The 22,308-nt window shown below is 41.0% G+C and overlaps 1 protein-coding gene across 24 annotated transcripts in view; it reads left to right on the forward strand.

The window, feature by feature from the left end:
- The window catches only part of LOC135495751 (calcium/calmodulin-dependent protein kinase type II delta chain-like), a 91,117-nt gene extending 69,726 nt beyond the window's left edge, over positions 1–21,391 (forward strand). For 5 of the 24 annotated variants that reach the window (XM_064784658.1, XM_064784640.1, XM_064784718.1 and 2 more), the window contains 11 exons: positions 2,461–2,577; positions 5,861–5,944; positions 7,361–7,429; positions 10,513–10,599; positions 11,515–11,601; positions 12,772–12,795; positions 13,659–13,734; positions 14,141–14,235; positions 14,561–14,675; positions 15,040–15,173; positions 15,791–15,932. In XM_064784658.1, coding sequence (XP_064640728.1) covers positions 2,461–2,577; positions 5,861–5,944; positions 7,361–7,429; positions 10,513–10,599; positions 11,515–11,601; positions 12,772–12,795; positions 13,659–13,734; positions 14,141–14,235; positions 14,561–14,675; positions 15,040–15,173; positions 15,791–15,792 — 890 coding nt within the window. In that variant the 3' untranslated portion in view covers positions 15,793–15,932. Of the gene's footprint in view, positions 1–2,460; positions 2,578–5,860; positions 5,945–6,564; positions 6,610–7,360; positions 7,430–10,512; positions 10,600–11,514; positions 11,602–12,771; positions 12,796–13,658; positions 13,735–14,140; positions 14,236–14,560; positions 14,676–15,039; positions 15,174–15,790 lie in introns of all 24 variants that reach the window. The other 19 variants (XM_064784737.1, XM_064784766.1, XM_064784746.1 and 16 more) reach the window with 16 other exon arrangements.
- The last annotated feature ends 917 nt before the right edge of the window (positions 21,392–22,308 follow it).

Consider the following 22,308-nt stretch of genomic DNA (forward strand, 5'->3'; position numbering starts at 1 on the left):
AAAGGTGGAGGTCAGTTTATTCCTTCAAACATCTGCAGTAAAGTGTACCTTGGCCATTTTGGCTTCATCAGGGAAATATTGGGCCGATTATTTGCTGATCACCTCTTATTGGGGTTCCTGCTTCAAATGTAACACCAGCAATTTCTCCATGCAAGTGACACAAATCGTTTCTAACTTTGGATCTTATTATGTCAACAAGTCCTAGAGGGACTAGTCCTAGAGGGAAGTGCCTTGGCACCCCGCAGTGTTGCACCTTTGATGGGAGAGATGGTGTACTAGGTCATGTGCCATTTTGGTTGAGACACCATCACTCCTTGAAAAGGTTTCACAAATGTTTTCTATCGCTTTTTGCATTATTTTCACAACCGTTTCTCCAACCCATTTTTCTGAAGACATATTTTTTCTCACATGCATACATTACTACTTGCCCTTATTCATGCAAATAACATTGTAATGTTGACATTGTGTCGACTAGGTAACGTGGCAAGCTCTGGTGCCAATGGCTCACAGGGGGCACCTCAAGGTATGTGTCGCACGCCCTCTACCAACCATTATTGGTACTAACACTGTAGTAAACTATGGGTGTTCCTTGCACACAGACCGCATCGTAGTGCACTCTCTCATTTGACACTTGGGAATTGTATCTTTGGTTTGGTAACTCTGTGTTGTGACTTGGCGTCAAATGTGTACTCATGGATGTCCCACTAACCTTACTTGTTTGGATGACAAGATCTATACAGTGGTGTCATCTCACTTCATCTTCATCATTTACACCCTATGACTATAAGTGGATCATGGAGGAGGGTATTGTAACATATGAATATGTATTAGGTTCACTGGTAGCAGCCAATAGGAACATACTGTGCCATCTCATACCCATTTTTCTGCTCAAAATGAATAAGCATCATCAGCCCCCCAAAATTTCAACTTCACTAACCCGACCACCCTGGTAACGCGACCATTCAACCTCGGTCCCATGAGTGGTCTTGTTACCGGGGTTCCACTGTAAACACACCAATTCATGTCTACAAACCACATCCACATCTGATATTTGAGGACATCCATGTCTACACAAACCAGCCCCTACGACCTTCAGAGTGAAAAAGCATCTGGAATGTCTCAAGGACACAAGATGTCACAACACTTTAGGCTGAACGGATCCAAACTCAGATCCAACCTTGTATAAATTGTTTTGAGATTTGCAATTTTCGTTTATCTCCAGTCGTATTTAGTAACACGTTCAACTTCACCATCTTGATTAGAGCATTAAGGTTGTGCAGAATGATGCACATAAGATACAAGTTAAACTTACACATTCTTCCCTTCTTCTGTCATCCATTTTGTTTATTAGGATGTTAGTCTATGACATAAGGTGGGACACCCCTGCCATGTTCTAGATACCCATCCTGCACGTCTCATGTCAACATGTCTGTCTGTCTGTCAGTGTTACTTGGTTGTTCCACAGCTGCACAAACGAGTGGTCTTGCTGGTGGAACTCATAGGTCGTCCACAATGTCTCATCCACCTGTCCTGTCCCGTGATGTATTGTGTAACTCTACTATCTATCTTCAGCTTGGTCACCAATGGCAAGTAATCCTTTTTGATTCAAACATGAAATACATTTGAAAAACAAACACATCATAACTGAACATCATATATTGTATCAGTCATCTCACTGGAGCACACACTATTTAGAATTGGGACCGACTAGTGTAATCACAAACCATTGGAGAGACAATGATAACGCCATTTGTGTCTAAACTGATGTTGCTCAAGGTGACTTCTTCTTCTTCTGTGTGTCAACTTTACAGAAGGCCTCTGTACTTGTTCACTGAACATGTGCGTATATGTCAACTCTGCAGTGGCCCTTGTGAGGTGACTTTCTCCAAAGTTGACCTGTTTTCTGTTGCCAAAGTTATCTTTTTCAAAAGGACAATCCCTCAGCAATCAAGACATACAAAACTTCTCAGCTCATCATTTCTTTGTCAATTTCAATCTATTCTTTCATGTGTAGGTGTGTGTCCTTATTGTTTTGACTGACTTTTCTCCAGACTTTACTATTTCTTGTAAAATGTGTCCCAAGAAAATCTGGCACTGGACCTCACTCCTGTCAAAACCAACAGGGAACGGGTAACTAAAAGAAGAACATGAAACTCTTTAGCACGTCTTAAATGGAACCATTGAACTGATATGTTTCATTCATTGTCAATTGTATGTCTTTTGGAACAATGACTGAGTACCTTTGAACCTTGTGATATGCTTGAGTGAGGAGAATGTCTTCTTTGTTAATGTTAAGTCCTCATATAACAGCCCCTCTTTATACAACATTTTGAACAGACGACTAATAGGGGCACTTCTTGTCACTTGTTGCGTAAATGCTGACTGTAGGTGAATCGACCGTCTTCTCTTGCTAACCCCACCCATGCTCATACTTAACTGTCAGTGTGTACCAAATTTCAGTTAAGTATCCTGTAACGAAAAACTCTGGCACCAGAGATCCCCCATGGCCGAAAGCTTTGCCAGAGATCTTGGAGAGTACCGAACTGCGCATCTACACTCCAAACCACAGTTCACAAGGTGTGTCACACTTCCATTATCAATGGCGTGTTAATACACCTGCCTACCACTAGATGGTGTCTTAGTGTCTTGTGATTACGCTTCTGTTTGACACCCTCTGTTTTCGTAGTCTGCCAGATGTGGTCCCAGAGTAGTCCAGTGGTAGTCTTGTTAGCAGTGTTAAACAGTACGCCCTCTTCCCCATTCAGTTTATCCCCTTCATGGCAGAGATGAGACTATCCCGTCCAGCGTCCCCACCAAAATGAAACAAAAGTATTTTACGAAATTTAAGAAGTTCTTAACTGTCTTCAGACGTCATAGAATGCGTGGCCCCAAGCAAACATCTTCCTTGTAGAACGTCAACACCAAATATATGTTAGCATTTCCCTAGCCCTTCTGCCCTCACCTTAACTGTCTCATCCCTGTCAGTGCATGAAACCGAGGATCGAGTCTCAACGAAGTGGATAACCCAAAAGGAACTTGAGCATCACAAATACTCTGTCTGTTTCCTGCGATATGACATGTTGTTGTTGTGAACCAGAGATGTATATAGGTTTGATTCACCCTGCCTGCATTGTTCTGCAAACCCCTTATGTCGTCTGTTCAAAAACACACAATTTACTGCAACAAACACTTTGAACACATTGAAGTTTTTAAAAAGAGGCCAGAGTACCTGCCATACATCACATGAACTGATTTGAACTGATGTCAACACTGTACCCCTGCCTTCCCACGATTAAACATGCTGAGAGCCCTGCTCAGAGGATATGTTAATTTCTATGTCTTCATTACATCATATTCAACTGGGGATGGTCCCTGTTGGTCTAATTTGTTACCCAATGACCATGGTTCAAAGTACCTCTGTGGCTGATATCTGACCAATTCTATCATCACACATTGCAAAAATGGTCATCGGCTTCCCTGCTGCCTCTGTTCGGTGGCAAGATTCAACTCCCCTCGATGTCCAACACATGCCTGTTCCATATTTCTCATCTCTGTCTCTCCTGCTTTGTGTCTGTGGCTGTATTACTCAGGTTTGTCTATGTCCTCTGTGAGGATGTCCATGTCTGGAGCGTAGATATAGTGTGCTCATGTTCTCTGTGGGGATGTCCATGTCTGGAGCGTAGATATAGTGTGCTCATGTTCTCTGTGGGGATGTCCATATCTGGAGCCTAGATATAGTGTGCTCATGTTCTCTGTGGGGATGTCCATGTCTGGAGCGTAGATATAGTGTGCTCATGTTCTCTGTGGGGATGTCCATGTCTGGAGCGTAGATATAGTGTGCTCATGTTCTCTGTGGGGATGTCCATATCTGGAGCCTAGATATAGTGTGCTCATGTTCTCTGTGGGGATGTCCATGTCTGGAGCGTAGATATAGTGTGCTCATGTTCTCTGTGGGGATGTCCATGTCTGGAGCATAGATATAGTGTGCTCATGTTCTCTGTGGGGATGTCCATGTCTAGAGCATAGATATAGTGTATCAGCCTCTCTGTATGATCTACATCTTTGCATTTACCAATCACCAAACTTGACATCAGTCAAGTGACCATTTCATCAAGTTTTTCGTCTCGATCTTCCCTTCTGTTAAAGAAATGAAACGATTCCTCATCCTAGCCATCAACCCCAACCTCTCTTCTCATGGTGGCTGAGTACGCCCAGATATTGTTCGATTGGTATCGGGTTGGTTCATTTGGCATGGTAGATCATAAAGAAAAGTTGTATAATGGATGCACTATTTTAAGGGATAGTCCAATTAGTCTAAGTGTGGATGAAGCGTTAAGGTTCCCCTGTTATAAAGCGGGAAACTTCTTCTGATAGACAAGAAGCATTGGTTGTTCTTTGATCAAGAATGGTGAAAGAAGGAGTGGTCGATTATCAATGGCTAGGACAGATGATTATTGTACACCAATTGATGAACTCGAGGTGTCGCTATAATCAGAAGACTCTGGTTTATCTCGGGTGTTGAGGTCATTTTGTCTCGTGGCAGGAGATGAAACGATGCTCGTGTCATGTTTTGTGATGCGTCCAGAAATGCCCACACCCAAATAGCACACTCCACTGAGAATGCACCCAAGCAAATGACACATTTAGTCGATCTGAGCAGGAAAAATGTCCAGGTAATCACGCTGCTCTTTTCCCATCTGTTGTTTGTTGCCGAGGGGGGGGGGGTTCTTTGCTGTGACGAGTACTCCAATAATAGCCTATGATGCAGTACTGGATGATGACACATCCTTAAACTGCTATCTTAAAGGGGAAACTCATTAAAGGCTGTCAGAACTAACCAGATGGTAGCACCCATTCCTCGTCATAAGTCTTACAGAGACGATTGCTCCTCTCAAATGTCCATTGTCAGTGTTGAAGTGTGTTTAAAGTGGGTGTAGGTACCATGTCTTCCATGTCTATAGTAAATGTTGTACTTAATCTTATGCCACAGAACATGACTTGTTCAACATCCTTCTCTGTCAGGTCTTCTAATAAAGAGTCTGTGGTTTCTCAAACAGTTATCTTGTATTCGAGATGGCAGTACTATGAGTAGTGTGTTGCCAGTCCGAAGGAGATTTTGTGATTATGGGAAGAATCTTTTCTATGGTGGTGTTCTGTTGGAAGAGGTTTTATTATCATGCCCGGTCCTGATTCTCTGTTAATCATATGAAGATATTCCTATCATGTTTCATTGTTGATCCTTGAGATGGATTTGATCGCTTGCATGGCTGTAATTATGGTTTTTGTTTACTAATTCATGAGCCATAACAATGATTTCTTGACAAGAGATGTGGGTAAGACATCACATTTTCATATTGTACACATGAATATATTTGCATGTCAATAACTCTTAACCTGATCTTCATGTGAACTTTACAATGTTCCTTCATTGTGGATACATAGATATTCCTTGTTGAGGGGATATTGGATAAACACACTGCCCTGTACTGTAGCACTGGTCGACCTGTATGTTACTGTACATTTGGATTCTTCAATAGCTCTCAGTCACATGTTCCACATGTATAATGTCACCCTCATAAAATAATTGCCCAAGTCATATTTTCAACTTTTGAGAAAAACGGAAAAAACTTATTCATTTCCTAACTATTTCAAATTTATTTTGCAGCTAACTAAGAATAACATGTTTAAACATGACAATGAACAGTGGCCCAGGGGCCCGGTTGGTCAAAAGTACAAAAGTCACATCATCCCTAACTGTTACTTAAGGCAACTATCAAAGTGACAGGTATCAATCAAGTGATTTCACGCCACCTCCAACAAGAAACAACTTGTTCATGTGTGATTTTTTGTGTTTTTTCAGGCCGTAGCTTGGTAACCAAGAAAAATGATGGCATCAAGGAATCGACAGATAGCAGCACCACTTTGGAGGATGACGACACCAAAGGTGAGAGCAGCAAGTCATAAAATCCTAGGGCATACATGAATTGGCCCTTATCCAAGGAAGTAAAGGATTTCAGCTTTGCAGATGGGGAAGTCTTTGGGCATGGGTAGACTGGTTGAGGCCCCATCAGTATTCAAGGGGTCACTCACTTTTGGGATGATGCACAATCGGGGCAGAAAGCATAGGCTGCTCCCACTCATCACAGTCGCTGAGAAGAACGTCTGCATTCTACATTAGCCCAACTAATCTCCTACATGTCCCTGTCTTACTCTAGTTATCAAAAAGAAGCACTTTGGATATTGTGTGGTATGTTCTGTTCAAGAAAACAACATTCTCTTCATGTCACTGCGCCGCAGATTGAAGAAGCTTTCTGGTTGTACCACCTCAGCAACTTGGGGGCCTGTGATGTTGCATGGTTGCACAGTCAAATAGCCTTTGTAAGAGCTTCTCACCGCAGCATACGTCCATGTCCGCTGATGATGACGAGAGGGACAAGCAATACTGGGACAGCAGCCGAGCACAAGAAGCCATATCTACAATGGAATATCACAGACTCTCCCAACAGACATATGGTTGCCATTAGCGTATCCTATCTTTCTCAAGTCTCCCTGGTAATATTTCAGAAAAAAAGCGCCAAACACACGTCCAACATGCACACACAGATTCAGGTTAGCCGATAAAGTAGTCAACAAGAGAATTATACTTTCTTCATTTATTGCATTTGCTGAGATACTTCTTAGATCGTTTCTCTCCATTGTAGCTCTCAGCATTTTCAACATGGTCATGGTGATTACACTTTGACCATGTGTGAGAATGCTCTGGGTTGCAGTATGATTTACTTTAGATTGCCCTCACAGTTTCGACAGTGGGTTCGCAGGTCATTTCACAGCAACATGCTCAGCAAAATTCTAAGCTTGATTTGATGACCCTAATAGCTCACTTCACAAATCTATAAGTTTTGACTTGTGTCTTGTTTTGAAGAAGGCCACATTAGCCTTGAAATGCACTTGAAATGGCCTGCCAGGACACCACTTTCTCTCTACGACATCCATTTTGCTGTTCTCTCTTTGAATGTGCATAATTCTGCATTGCTCACTACTATATCATTGTTTGTAGTTGTATCACTCAGATTGTTCAAGGTTGGCTGTGATATTTGCCGAACCCTTTGAATACTTGTTGTGAATCGGACAAGGTGGGGTGAAATGCTCATCCAAGTGTTGGTTGGGGCGTGGGTAGAGTGATTGACATGAACCTTGATACAGTGTTCAAGGTGTGGTTCAATGAATGAGCAGTATGCTACCTTGTCCTGGTCACAGCGTATAAAAAGGGAGGTTGACAACACTTGAGGATTTGACTGTTATGCTGCTGCATGCCGATTGGTTGCCGATATTCATGCCTTCTCTTCTGCTATGGTTCTAGAAAGGAAATGCCATGCTCAGGACACCGTGAAAGCAGCTGACCCGACTCCAAGTGAAATGTGTCGCTCAGGTGAGATAGAGCAGGCAAGACGAGCACTGGGAGGCCATGTTTTATTCCCCTCTGCCAGGGAGCAGCCATGTAAATCTCAATCTAACTTCCATTAGGATTCTTTGACGATCAAAATAAAGTAGTGCCCTTTGGATAATAGGTGGGCCGGCATTATTGTACCACACAGTGGTCATGGTCTGGGTACCGGGGTGGTCGTGTTGGTGGTCTTGGTCGTCATAGCGAGGTGGTCGCCAACCGGGTTTCCACTGTACCATTACTGTTAAATAACTTGAGCGCTGGTTAATAATGAGATGATTATCTGCAAACTGAAGGTTCATTTTGATTGGTGGTATTCATGGAGTATAAAGCTTTATCATGAAAATCTGACAATTAAGGCAGCAAAAAGTCTCGTTCAATCACAGTCAGTACAACTGTAGGAAAAAGAATATTTCAAAACTCCGTAAAATATGTGTGTTCCATTGTATTTTGATGAGATTTACATGGTGTGAGCATCCTGTTGTTGTGGCCACGTTGTTCACAGGTCTCCCAGGTTCACCATTAGCCCACGCTGATGTCTGCCTTTCTTCAATAGTTGCCAAGTTTGATTTGAACCCTGGGTGTCCAACCATAGTAGACCTAGTCCCTGCATTCTCCAACAAGAAGCAACGTTTGTTTTTTAAGAAAGCCTCATACAGATTCTTTGTGAAAAATAACAATGCTGACACCATCATGTCTACTGAATTGGTCTAGCTGTCTTGAAGCACTTCCAATCATTGTCACTAGGTAGGGTTGTTGGCTATGACTGTAAGGGTCCCGACTGTCATATCAATGATGTTATTCATGTATTTCAACCTGACAGCTGGGATTCGTACTGTCGGGAATAGTCAACAACTCTAGTGTATGGCGAGACAGGTTACTTAATGTTCAACATTCCTATGTCGTTCACCAGAGGCTTTCTTTCTTCATAAAAGTGTTGCTTCCTGTGCTGAATGCAACAATCTCTGCCATTTATATTTATTTTCGTGTGGCTCTTGCATGAATCTTTTTCATTTGTGTCCTGTGTTTCAACACTAATGGTCTTGTTATTCCAATCATTATTTTCAAACCACTTTTTCCTCGGAAGTATTTTTTCTGAATTACAGGTGACAATTATTGCTAGTTAGGGATGGGTAGTGGTTTGTAGTAGTCTTGTTCTCATTAAGGGTTTGGTTGGGACTGATTGAAAGAATGAGAAGCCATGAGAAAAATGAATAGCGTGTTTGAATGTTGTAATGTGAGTCAAACGTACTGTCCAGTGAGAGTGACATCCCAATTGAAGTGAAGATAGCAAGTCATATGGGAATTACCCAAAAAATTGATAGTCGTAAAAGATTACGAATGGACAGTGCCATTAGAATAGACTATGTATAAGAGAATGTAGTTAGTGATGACGACACAGGGAATATTGGTTCCATGTCTTTGTTCTTTGGGTATCTTCCTTTACGCTACAGTCTCGTGAAACCGCACACCACTCTCCTTCAGTTGTATGTCTGTTAGTCAACACAAGCCTTATGTCCTGTTATCAACACTGTTTTGTTTTAGGTATTTTGGTCAAATCATTGAGAATCAAATCATTTGAAGATAGATACTTTGCTGCCAATCTCTGTGATGGCAACAAGGGGGAGAGAAATGTTAGTGTGAATGATTTTTCCTGATTAAGTGTGGTGGGTCAGCTGGGTTATGGCTAAGATTTGATATGCTGGATGTCTCGGTGTAGATGCCTAATACAAACTTCTTGGGGAAGGTTAACTACAAAGTGATCACTTTTTAATTCATTCAATGTCAAAGATAAGTCTACATCATTATGTATCAGTGTGTGTGGTGAGCAATGCAGAAACTATACAGATTATATTATTGAGTGTTATATTTTTTGTTGGTATAGGTTCTTTAATTGAAAATAGAGGCATAGAAGGTCATAGTTTGGGGTTGTAAAAGTGTTGGTGTCATTTGGGTCGTTTCCCATCTCAACCTCATGGGCGTTCCCTCTGGAAACTGTTTGCTTAAGTTTTGGTCATTTGTTCACTGTATGTTTGCTTACCTATTATCATGTCAATTTGTCAGTTCAAAAGTTTGCTTTTCCAAGCATGATAGCTGACAATAACCGAGCAATGATAGCGTATAGCTTCAGCATGTTATTAACATGACATGGAAGAGTTTTTATCAGGCACATGGTACTAAGTCTAACTTGATATTTGGTGCCATAGTTATATTGGCTTGTATGGTCTTTGTCACCACCACTCTAGATGTACATGACAAAGCCCATGCTTGCTTATATAAGAAGGCCTACACTGAGTAGGAGTTTTGTTAGAAAGATATTGATGCTATTTAATTGTAATGCTGAGGAAATCTATTAAAGAAACAATGTACCTCAAGTCTCATGTTGATGTAGATCTGGGAGTTGATTGGAAACGAGTCTAACTTATGCAAAAGATGAATTAACTCATGCATGGCCAGGAGAGTTACCCCTCCCCCAAACATAGCCATGAAACCTTGTGTCCCCCTGTTTTCAAAATTCTGTTGAAGTGTGACATGACTTTGTCATTTAACTTTCTTGCTTGCACATCACCGACGATGTTAGACTTTCTCTATCAAGATTTCTCTTTCCTTCTTTTTCTCTTTGAAAAACAACCAAGTTGTCCTCGGTTCAATACTAGTTTGATGGTCTATGAAAACACTCCTGTTTCCACAATTCGTTTTACTCTGGTCAGCTAAATTACACTGAACCCTTTGACAGCTTGGTGTCTCGGAACTTGCGATGGAAAAGCTGGAAATATTGATAGTAATAGAGAGAATGAGACCTGGGAAAAGCCAGGCCATGGATCCCAGTTTGGTGCCATGAACTATGCTTTCATCTGACGTGTTGTTCTCTTACCTGGCTACCAATTCTTGTTAGCAGAATATGTAGGATTGATCTTGGAGGAGATCAATTGGGAAACAAGTATAAACAACTCTCTACGACCTCTCTCAACCACTCTACAGCAAATAATACAATAGAACATGCCATCTCTCTTACCATTTCCTCATCTAAATCTATGCTTTAGAACTTCTCTCTTTACCTCTTACAGCCGGAGGGGGACCTGCTGCCATGTCAGGTTTTAGTTCATTATTATCACAGGTTGCCAAAAGTGATAAACAAAAAGACACAGAGAAAGGTAAAGATAGAGGAGAGGTTTCTAAGCTGAAAACCTCCACTCTGAAGTGTTACCCCATTGTGGCAAATTTTGCATGAACTACATGAGACCCTAAGCTGCTGCCTGTGTGACATTGCGCAATGCCAGGATGCCCTGCTCTCACAGAGACACAGAGACACACTTGACCCCTACTAAATGACCTTGTGCATAGACCCTCCCCTGAAGAATACCTGCTGAAGCATCCACTCCTCAATTCCAACTTAACTTGCCTGAGCCAAGCTGATGCAGCGACTTGCTGTTGGATCTCATGAGTGTGTCCCACCCCACAGGTATAAGCTCAATATGACCCAAACCAAAAGCTGTGACCATTGGCAGTGCCTGGCTTAAGTGTGCCTCCTTCTTTCTACACCATTTCAAAGTTTGTGCTGGATTCCATTTCTTCTTTATCATATCCATTTGACATAAGCAAATGAAGACCCCACCCCCTTCAACTGCATGTTATAACACTCTAATTGGTGAAATTCCTGGCCTAATTCTTCTTGAAAGAAGTTTGACCCTCTCTGAGTATGTAATCTTCAAATGTTTCAAATTTAAAATACATGAATGTCACTCAATTCATCACAGTCTTTTTTTCAATGTGAATCTTCTAAGTATTTCAAACATGTGTAATGGATCAGATCAAATGTCATATCGATGAGGTCATCAAGTGAGAATGTGCAAGGTCACATGATTGTCAGATTTATATCTATACTGGTATCAAGTGTCTGGAATATTAATATGAGAGAACGAGATACTATCACAGTGAGATACTATTACATGAGATACGACTTATTCTCTATCATTCGATGGACGACATCATTTACATCCCTTTGATCCATCCTCTACGATTGAAATCATGAATCTATGCCTTAGAACTTCTCTCTTTACCTCTTACAGCCGGAGGGGGACCTGCTGCCATGTCAGGTTTTAGTTCATTATTATCACAGGTTGCCAAAAGTGATAAACAAAAAGACACAGAGAAAGGTAAAGGTTTCTCGTGTGGTTCCTCTTCCTGGTCTCTTGCATGATTCTCTTGGAGCCCTATCTTTGTTTAAAATCCACAGGTACCCTGCCCAGGGAAACCTTTTCTTTTCAACATTATCAAAGCATCAAGAAGACTTTTTGCATCCCTATCATTTTGCTATCAGAGCACAGTTCTACTAGATTTTTAGATTTCTTTGATTAAAATCAAGTTGATTTTTGACATGATGGTGATCTGCTCTTACAATGCCAAGTCAAAATGGAAGGCCTGCTGGTGGAGAAAGTGTGATCTCAAAGTAATTCTACGTGTTTTATTGAAAGGGACTTGTGTAAAATGAGACAGACTTTCATTTTGGCCTCGCGGCATTGTGCAAGTTCCCCCGGTCTTCTTCCAATCAGTCTTTGATTCTATGATACACATTCTCTTTCAATGATTTAGTTTACCTCAGCATTACAAGGTTTTAGACTACTTTTGATGATGAAACATGATGTTTTTGGTTTTTCTCCAATATATTGTATGTTTTATTGAAATATTTCACCGATCTTCCTTCAAACTATGTACGTTTTGCTTTTTAGATATGTTTATTTTTGGCTCCATTCATAAACCTGGTGAAGCCTGGATTCAAAATAGTCTCCTTTTTCACCTGCGCATACATAGGGGTAGGAAAGGCTAAGCTCCCGTTTTAGATTCCAGGAGACCAGTTATCCTCCGGGCAAGCTACTGGTACATAAGCCAGGCTTTTGAATGAAGCGTTTCATATTTGGAATAGGGTAGAAAGGAACTGTGTAACTATCCTGTCCTATATGAGTTACCTTCACAGTGGTACTGTCGGAGTAAACGTTTGTGGGCTCGTGATTGAATTGAACCTAACTTGGGGGAATAACTTGTGGACATTTATCTGTATGACTGTGTTGTAGTTCCAAAGATATCTGAAAGTCAGTTACTGCTTCAGTGTACAAGATTGTAGAGAAGTTTACAAGAGTAATATCACAGTATTCTATGAGTTGCTTCAGTGTACAAGATTGTAGAGAAGTTTACAAGAGTAATATCACAGTATTCTATGAGTTGCCTCAGTGTACAAGATCGTAGAGAAGTTTACAAGAGTAATATCACAGTATTCTATGAGTTGTCATATCTAATCTGGTCTGTTCTCCATTTTGACCGTTATTTAGGAAAAACAGACCCAAACATTGAGAGTGAGTATCCTGAACGTCCGAAATAATTTGCCAGGACTTTTCAACTGGCAAATATTCTCCATTTTTTTTCTGGTTTAACCTATTTTGTTTGACTTCTTCCGTGGTTCTTGCATAGGAGAGGCTGTGTTGGTGAATTCACAGGTTGATGAAGTTCAGGCTACACCGTTCCTTATTATAAGGGACTTGCTTCCTAGTGTAATGTACTTTGCCTAATTTCAACATCCTGGTTTTATAGTTTGTCCAAATGTTACTGGTTCAACCTGTGGAGGGAGGAATTAACTGCATGGTGGTAGTGAAAGTCATCAAGTAGGTCATGAACTCCTGATTCAACACTTAGGTGACACCATCACAAGCCTATTAAAGTCCTTTGATTAGAGTGAAATGATTTGTGTCAATCGCGGATCTTGATCTAGAGTTCAGTGTGAGATAGTAGGTGAAGGAGTGGGACCAGTCAGTCGCACTGTTAAGGATTATTTATCTCATAGATCGTGACAGCATGTCTTTGTAAGCTTTCTTATCCAAAGTGCTTCTTTCTGATGACGACATAGGCGTAGAATGTAGACTCACAACACTGGGACATAATCAGTCTTCAAGTGTTAATCGTAAACCCCAGATTGAATTAGCCCTTCGTTTTCCTTGCCCTTCCAAAGTATCTTACTTGTAGGATATTGTGGCATCCTGTTATATTCCAGTTGGAGGATTCCCTCAGTTCAGTCACCCTTGTATGGTGTGTGACTTCAAGGCTTCACCACATTTATCTTAACAGCATGGAGGATCCACTCATTCTGTCTTATGGTCTGCCTGACCATTTTTAAAATGTCTTTGTAGGCCCATCATATTAACGGTATGTCTTATACTTTCAGCTCGTAAACAAGAAATCATCAAATTGACAGAACAATTGATAGCATGTGTAACTAGTGGTGACTTTGATGGTTACACGTAAGTACACTTCTTCACTTGTGTCTTCTGGAAAGTCGCTGCTTGTGGATATCAGGTGCCTGATTACTATGGCAATAGCAGCAGATTCCCACTGACAGAGAAGGGTATAGGCCACCTCACTTCATCAAACTTTACACTACAATTAACTAACAAATTTCCATTTTTGTCTACATCTGTGTTAATAATAGGAATAAGTGTGCCCTCCAAATTCATGTAAAATTATGTGTAATGCTGATCTCTTCTTTGAAGATTCTGAAAATCTTAGGCCCACCATGTAAAAACAATTCCACCATACATCAATTCACAAGGCACCACTGCCAACACTTGACATTATGCTAGTAACTAGCCCAAATTCCTTTATGCAGAAATGAAGCTCTTTTTGCTAATCCAACCTTTTGCATTTCAGGAAATTTGTTGATCCCCAGCTGACCAGCTTTGAACCAGAATCCTTTGGTAACCTCATGGAAGGAATGGATTTCCACAAGTTTTACTTCGATAATGGTGAGTGATGGCTATTCTAAACTCATTGAAAGTGTAACCATGCATTGCTGCTGTTACAGCTCTGTTTACCTATAAACTCAAGTAAGAATAGGCTTTTGGACCTGATGGTCAAGAATGCTTCCTGCCCCTTGACAGCTGACCAGATGGAAGCCTTCTCAGAGCCGACAATGCAATGGGAAGCTGTGTTGAAGAGAAGCAGGGCTGTGTGTGATGTAACTCATGTTCAATCAAACTGATCACTGAGCAGGATGAGGGCCTCGAGGAAAGATACATGAAATCTATACCTTACTGATTATTACTAAACTGCATTGTTTTATGTTTGCAGTGTTATCCAAGAACAACAAGGCCATCAATACCAGTATTTTGAATCCTACAGTGCATCTCCTAGGTGATGATTCTGCCTGCATAGCCTATGTCAAGCTGACTCAGTACATAGATAGGTGAGTTGATAGAACTGAGACTTACAAGACGTACAGTTCACACAAAGAGATATTCGTGTGGACTCAAGAGAGTCGCAACCCACCCCGCCGCCCCCTCAATTTCTGATAAATCTTTGAATTGGACCATGGAGTTTGAACATTTTAAAAAGTTCTGGAATTTGAGCATGAAGTTGTGAAGAAAGAGAACCCTGGTGCCCCGTCCTTGTCTTGAGTTGTGGATCCATACCTGGATTGAGTAGTGATATTATCCTCCTCTGATAACCCATTGAAGAATGATATGAATGCCCAAGAAGCAGGCTTAGTCTCCCTCACAGGATACCCTGTAAGCTTCGCGTTCTAATGTCATCCATTCTCTTGCGGCCAGCAGTGTAGGTGCGGCTAGGACAGCACAGTCGGAGGAGACCAGAATCTGGCAAAAGATTGATGGAAAGTGGATGAACGTCCACCTCCATCGTTCTGGCAATATCAAGCGGCTACTGATTCCAGAAAATAAGAAATGTAATCTGTTTACTTCCGTCTTACTCTAATCTTGGTGGCTCTTTTCTAGCTCTAACAATACTACTGGGTGTCTACCGCATCTAACATAACTCAGCACTACTTTAGTATCTCTCATCAACACTTGATTCCCTCCAACTGTTATGACCTTAGTCTCAGTTCTGTTCTGCATTGGGATGAACAGTGAAGATGTAGATTTACCCATAACCGATGTTGTCATGACTATGATTAACACAATAGTGCCTCCAGCTTATATTGGTGATGGGATTGGTTGAACTGCCAGACTTTGACATAGTTGTCTCTGTAGAGTAGTACTTGTAGGTGCATTTCTAGAAACAGCTGGATACCACTAGCATTTACCGTCATGATGACATTAGTAAGGTGTAGATTGGATATTGGCCTTTCTTTAACTCTTCCAGGAGCTGATTGGAGGAAATTGATTTGTTGAAATAGTGACTCCCATTCGGATAAATATTTACCTCCAAATTGTTTTCTTGTCCGTAACTCCATTCCGCCTGACATTCACCCTGTGCTGGTATGTTTGACAGACGGTTGAAGCACGGCACAAGCCATTCCTTCCTTTCTAACTGATATTCACCGTTCTATTTGATGTTTTGCAGAAGTGGCGTACCCCACACTAAACAAGCGGAGGAGACACGAGTATGGCACAGGAAGGACAGCAAATGGCAGAATGTTCACCTTCATCGTTCAGGCCTGTTGACGGGAACACCCGCTTTCAAGTAGTCAGAAATACTAGGAGACTTTCTTAACACTTTCAGGCCTTTCTTGTGACAAGCCTTGGATCACCTGGGTTACAATTCGGCCTCGTTTTCGTTCCTCTGTGAATTTTCATTTGAAATTGAATCCAGTGACGTGTGCAATGTTCGACGCGGGTTTCTGGGTGAGCGTGGTATGGCATTGATGTAGATGCTGGCAGAGGGATGTGAAGTATGGACAGGTGTGAAACCTCAGGTGTGAGGCTCTGGCAAAAGGCTTTATAAGGGGGCGGGTATAAGACAAATAAGCAAGGAGAGATGTATAGAAAACAAATCTCCAGGGTGATGGCAGAATGACTACTCTGACCATGATTAATCAAGATATAGAGCTAATATATAATAATTCAAGTCATGTGGTGTCTTCGCATGTCACCGCAGAGATACCTGGTAGAGGGGCCTATTGATATGTTTTGAACATGAAGTATCTGAGAATGTATTTTTCCACTTTGATGTATAGATCAGGTTGAGCTGGCCACAGCAATTTTTATGATTGGTTGAACGCTGTTGCTGTTCATAGTATTTCATCAACCCAACAAGCCAGGCCTCTGGTTCTTGTCCAAGATTTCGGTTCGTAGATGTTTATTCTTGTCAGAAATTATTAAAAGGTGTTACAGGTGATGAAATATGAGATGGTAGTGAAATGGATTTGAGAATTGGCGGTGGATCCAAATAGAGTGGCCGGTCATTGTCTAACAAAAAGAGTTCAGATTGAAAACATTGCAGTGAAGGGCTGAGACAGCAGTTCTTGGCACTGCCGGGCAGAACCTATGAATTCTACAGGCTGGACTGCATGTTGATGAGATTCTGTTGTAACACATGAGTAGCCGTCACGCGGCTTGCAGCTGGTATTTGGGTGTGTTGGGTCTGTTGCTACATGACCATGTATGAATAAGTCAGTCAGGGCTGGCTGGTTCACAACGTGAATTCTGTTGGTGTACCGGAGACTTGTGGCGGGCACATACTCTGGTAGATCATTTCCATCAAGGCTGGCTGCGCTGGTTCAGACTCTCCTGCATCAATTACATCTGTTCTCCCAAGAGGGCTTCCTGCACCAATTCAGACCAAATACACTAGTGCATGGTGCATGACTGCATCAGAGCTAGCTGCATTGGTACATGAGTTCTATGTGTACTTGCTGCACCAGTGAACCAGTCAGAAAGGAAAGGAAAGTTGAGGTGACTGTTTGCTTGAACAGAACTTGATAACCCCCACCAGGATGCATCCAAAAGGCTGCATGATTATGCCCACAATCCATACCTATTTTCTTTCCTGGCAATCATGTCAGCACCTCATTCTGTTCATTCAAGATAAATGGCCCAGGTTATTGGAGCCTTTTGATTCTAAGAAGTTAAACGTGCCTGTGTTGCTGTACATATGAATACTGTAGCGCTGGAGATTACACAGGTTTGACCTGTCACCATACACATGATGTCATGTGTATGTACATAATAGATTGGATGGAGTGAGTGGTCTTGTGCACTTTTTCTCAGGACTTCAGATGACCAGGAATTCTATTCTTGACTTTCATCTCTTACATGAAGGCCTACTACTTATTCCCCCGAACCAAACTTGATCTGACGACTATCATCCATGTCTGATACGATCGTTAAACACTCATACTTTCTTGCCTTACTCTTCGTAATAGGAATCTTAAGATTTTGAACGTCCTGATAAGTGATCAGATTGGTTTTGTAAGTTATCAAAATTATGTATGAATGAGAACAGGCCTCATGAGGAACTTACTGCCATGCCTATTTACTGATGCCGTATTCCTGTTGTCTTGTTGAAAAAGTGCATAATTACCAATGTGAGCAGTTTGGCTCTTTTTCTTGTATTCTAAATATCTGTGGTGTTTGAACATGATTGATTGATTGTGCAATATTTTATCAATTAATGTATAGATATTTTAATAAAGATACCGTATTTAAACCTTTCAGCACGGGTGGCTTTGATAATATCTTATGTGGATGTGATCTAAAATCTCTGTATTTCTTTTACCATTGGGTCCGGTTCAGAGATTGGTGTGTACTTTTCAAGACTACTAGATAGTGCTCCATGCTGAAAGGGTTAATCCATCATGCTTTGGGTCTTTAAGTATGAGATGATGTACCATAGTTTGAGTTATCCAATTAGCCAGGTCGGCAGATTTCAAAAAATCTGATGAATTTGGTGATAACAGTTCCAGGGGAGAATCATGGCCCAAGAGGTTTATTGTTGAAATACCAACTGGTATGGTCTGAGTTGGATAAACTCTCTTAGATCACGAAACACCTTTGCCATGCATCTATTTGGATAACACCTTCTACTGGTCTTTTCTTCTTGTATCTCATGAATGATTAAGCACGATATTTATACATATATGACTGTACATGTACATATATATGTATATATATTTGTCATGTTTGTCAAATTGTACAATCTTGTACAAAGTGGTTCTGTTGATAAATAATTATTATCTTATTTAGAATTCAAGTTGATCATAGTTGTAAACTTTTCAGCCGTTTGTCCAAGCGGTGATCTTGTGGTTCACTCTGTGTATATTCAATGCTAAATCAAGTTGCACATGTATTCGTCACAAATGTAGGTTAAGATTATTTTTGTCGACATTGCTTGAGGTTCCTTTTGTATATTTTCTATTTTCAATTTTTCTAACTGGTATGACGATCTGAATATATTTGTGCCACTAATTGGTGATTTCTGTGTGACATACATATTATGGCACTCAATAACCAGTGTCCCTAAGACCTGAAAGTGAGATGACCACAATGTAATCTTTCTCTGTTTCTCATAGAGCTAGTTTAGAGCATCGTTTCTAAGAAATACTGCAGATCTTACCCAATAGGCCCCGGTGTGAACATAACATATATAAATTGGATTATAACGCTTACAGGTTAGCTAATAAGGCAGATTTGCACTGAGGATGATTTAGACTATAACTGATTCCTGTGGGGCTCAATTGGGACTTAAAGGTGGATTCCATCCCGAGATCTTCCGGTTGAGGTTTATTATTAGATGACATCAGTTGCCTTCAGGTGTCGCTGCATTCGTGGTGTTCTGGATATTTCAACTAATTCTCTGTCTTCTCCGTGCAGACCATCGCAAGTGATCTGTCTTTTTGGTTGAATTTTAGCCATCTTCGTACTTAGATGTAGTGCTTGGTCGATTTATAAGGCGTAGAGCTGGATGCGAACATATTGGAGCTCTTTGAGTTACATTCGTTAACAGAGCTGGCTACGAATGCCTTGTGGATATTACATTCATTTGGATCACATCAGAAACTATTATTACAAATGCAAATAAACTAATTAGAATATCTGCCCCTATTTACCAGTTGGTGGTGACAAAGGCCAACTATGAATGGCAAACAAACATCTTTATAAATGTCAAATAAGCTCATTTATCAAGTGAATGAAAAGTTTCACGGTTTTTGCATATTTCTCTTAAATGCTTCAAGAGGTTGCCCATAGGTTTAGGCATAGATTTATTTATTGTTGATTTGATTTTTTGTGTCACATTGTGCCTCTATGATTAATATATAAAGTTTAAAAGGCTGAATGTGACCAAAGAGATACTTTAATTTTGATTTATTTAGATGGTGGTTTATCCACTTTGACTTTGATTCAAATTGTTTATTTTTATTACTGCAGTCTGTTGCTTGCATGTTGATTTATTCTAGTTATAACTCTTGCTTTGTTAGGCCTGCAGTGGCGACTTCTTTTGATGTTAACCTCAGTATGTCTCCCCTTGTCATGAGGGAAAAGGCACCTAAACACTTTGAACCTAGATTGAGTTAAAGGTCATTTGATGAGATATAAAAACATGAGAATTTTCATTTCCATTCTTTCACTATAAATACTCCGTACCAATGCAGTTTGCCGAGTTGTTTCAAAAGGAACAATGAAGTGATATGTGGTCCTCCCCTACCTTGCTCATACCACAAAACACCTCACTTTATTGTGGAAGTTCTCATGCGTCTCGCAAGCCGCCATCATTGAATGCAACTTCTGGTTGTGATTGGAGGACTTGTCGACCAATGCCATCGTATCTCGCATCACTCACGGTGGTGAATAAGTATTGTCTGGTGTGTGTCAACAGTGTAGGTCGAGTGTAAACATAGTGTATAATATCTTCAATTTGTTCAAACGCCTGTGGTCCTTTCTTTTTCCGTGGTACACAACTTCTCATTTTGTGAGTATTGAATGTTTTCCCCGGAGTCCTGGTCATAGTGGCGTGAGTCAGTTTCAAAACGATACCTGTAAACCCTGTCAACTGATTAGGAAATGTTGCACAAACTCGACCTTTTGAGAAGTTGCTGGTTCCTCCATGCAGACGTAGAAGGCCTACCCTTCTGCTGGTTCTCTTTGAAGCCAGACTTGACCAGTTATGACCAGCACCCTGGTGTTACATGGCATTAGGACAGTGGCACCCTCCCCTCCTTTCCTGAACTTTGATGCAGTGCAATCATCTGTAGTTTCACTATAAGCTCAGGCTGCAGTGACTGGAGGACATGTCATTGATTGATGTACTTAAAGCTCAACCATTGGGACTAGTAGCCCTCGTTAAGGTTCAGGATATTGAACAACCAGGTCTGATAAACCAGTGCCAATACTATATATTCATTGCTCTGGTGTTTCAGTCCTGGCTCAGAAGTGTAGTATGCATTGAGACCTTGTAATTTTTTGTACCATATATGACCTTGTGTGGACAGCACAATCTGCACAAGTTGTTTTTCTAACCTTCTAGGTATATTTTGTGTCTGTATAGAGGCTGGTTGTGCTGCTCACACTGGGGAAGGACTTTCCTAAAGATCACAGAAATCACATGGATTATTCTTGGTGCCATGGCTCACCCCTGCACAATCAAATGAGACCATCCATTAGAATATACATGTATTACTGTAATGGATTCTGCCATTTGGCTGAAGGGGGGAAGCAGCCGGGGTGTGCACTGACCTTTAGTTTCAGGTTAACTGTTTTGGCTGGAAGACCTTAGGGATTTATAAACATTGGTAAACATCGCAGTTCCTCTTAGAATCCTGGACTGGCTTCTCTGTAATTGACTAAGAAGTCCTCCTCAGAAGACAGGCACCAAAACACGTTTACCGCTGTAGTTATCTATTCTGGGTCACCTTTATACTCTGTGGAACATGAGGTTTCTGTGAACTTTTTTCTCTTTATAGCACCCCTAGTTTAGAGCAGACTTCATCACACATGCATTCAAAGTTGCATAATTTGCTAGATGTCATTGAAATTTTATCTCCAATTTAGCAGTTTTATTTCCTTAATGAGATGTACTATATAAGTGTAAGATGTAGTCAGGTGTTTAGAGTATCCGTCGATATTGGACACATTTGGTGGTAGCATACTCAACTAGAAACTCTGTCATGCTTTCATTCTGACAACCAGAGGATGCCAATAACACAATAAAGCATGACCATGCTAAAAATTCTGTCTTCTTCCTTTCATTCAACCGGCTTGAGGTGGATGTGACATTGTCTTCATCATTTCTCTTGGAAGGAGCGACACAACCATGCTGAACATCCGTCTTCTTCCTTTCATTCTACCTTGAGGTGGATGGGACATTGTCTTCATCATTTCTCTTGGAAGGAGCGACACAACCATGCTGAACATCCGTCTTCTTCCTTTCATTCTACCTTGAGGTGGATGGGACATTGTCTTCATCATTTCTCTTGGAAGAGGCGACACAACCATGCTGAACATCCGTCTTCTTCCTTTCATTCTACCTTGAGGTGGATGGGACATTGTCTTCATCATTTCTCTTGGAAGGAGCGACACAACCATGCTGAACATCCGTCTTCTTCCTTTCATTCTACCTTGAGGTGGATGGGACATTGTCTTCATCATTTCTCTTGGAAGAAGCGACACAACCATGCTGAACATTCCGTCTTCTTTTCATTATCACTCTAAGGAGATGTGACATTGTCTTCATCATTTCTTTTGGAGGAGGTGAAATGACCTTGCTGAACATTCAGCCTTCTTCCCATCTTCTCTATCCCATGCAACGAGTTCAGTAGAATGATGATAAATCCCTGGCTTGTGTATGCAGGGTGTGATATGTAGCTACAGAGTGCACCATGTCTCTGTTCAATGTGCCGTCTCTACTGAGCATGACATGTCTCCACTGGACGTGTCATGTCCATACAGATATCTCATCTATCTCATAACATGCCTTAGATACTGAAGTATACACTGTGTCATTTAAGTCATGATTTCAACCCATTTCGTGCAGTGCATGTTCTACGTGATCCCTACAGGATTGATGTGTCGTGTCGTATGTACATGGTGTGCCTTGTCTCAACTGGATGGTTATGTTTTTTCTGGGTTTGCTCTGTCATCTCTACT

Source organism: Lineus longissimus, chromosome 1 (assembly GCF_910592395.1).
Source record: "Lineus longissimus chromosome 1, tnLinLong1.2, whole genome shotgun sequence".
Lineage (NCBI taxonomy): Eukaryota > Metazoa > Nemertea > Pilidiophora > Heteronemertea > Lineidae > Lineus > Lineus longissimus.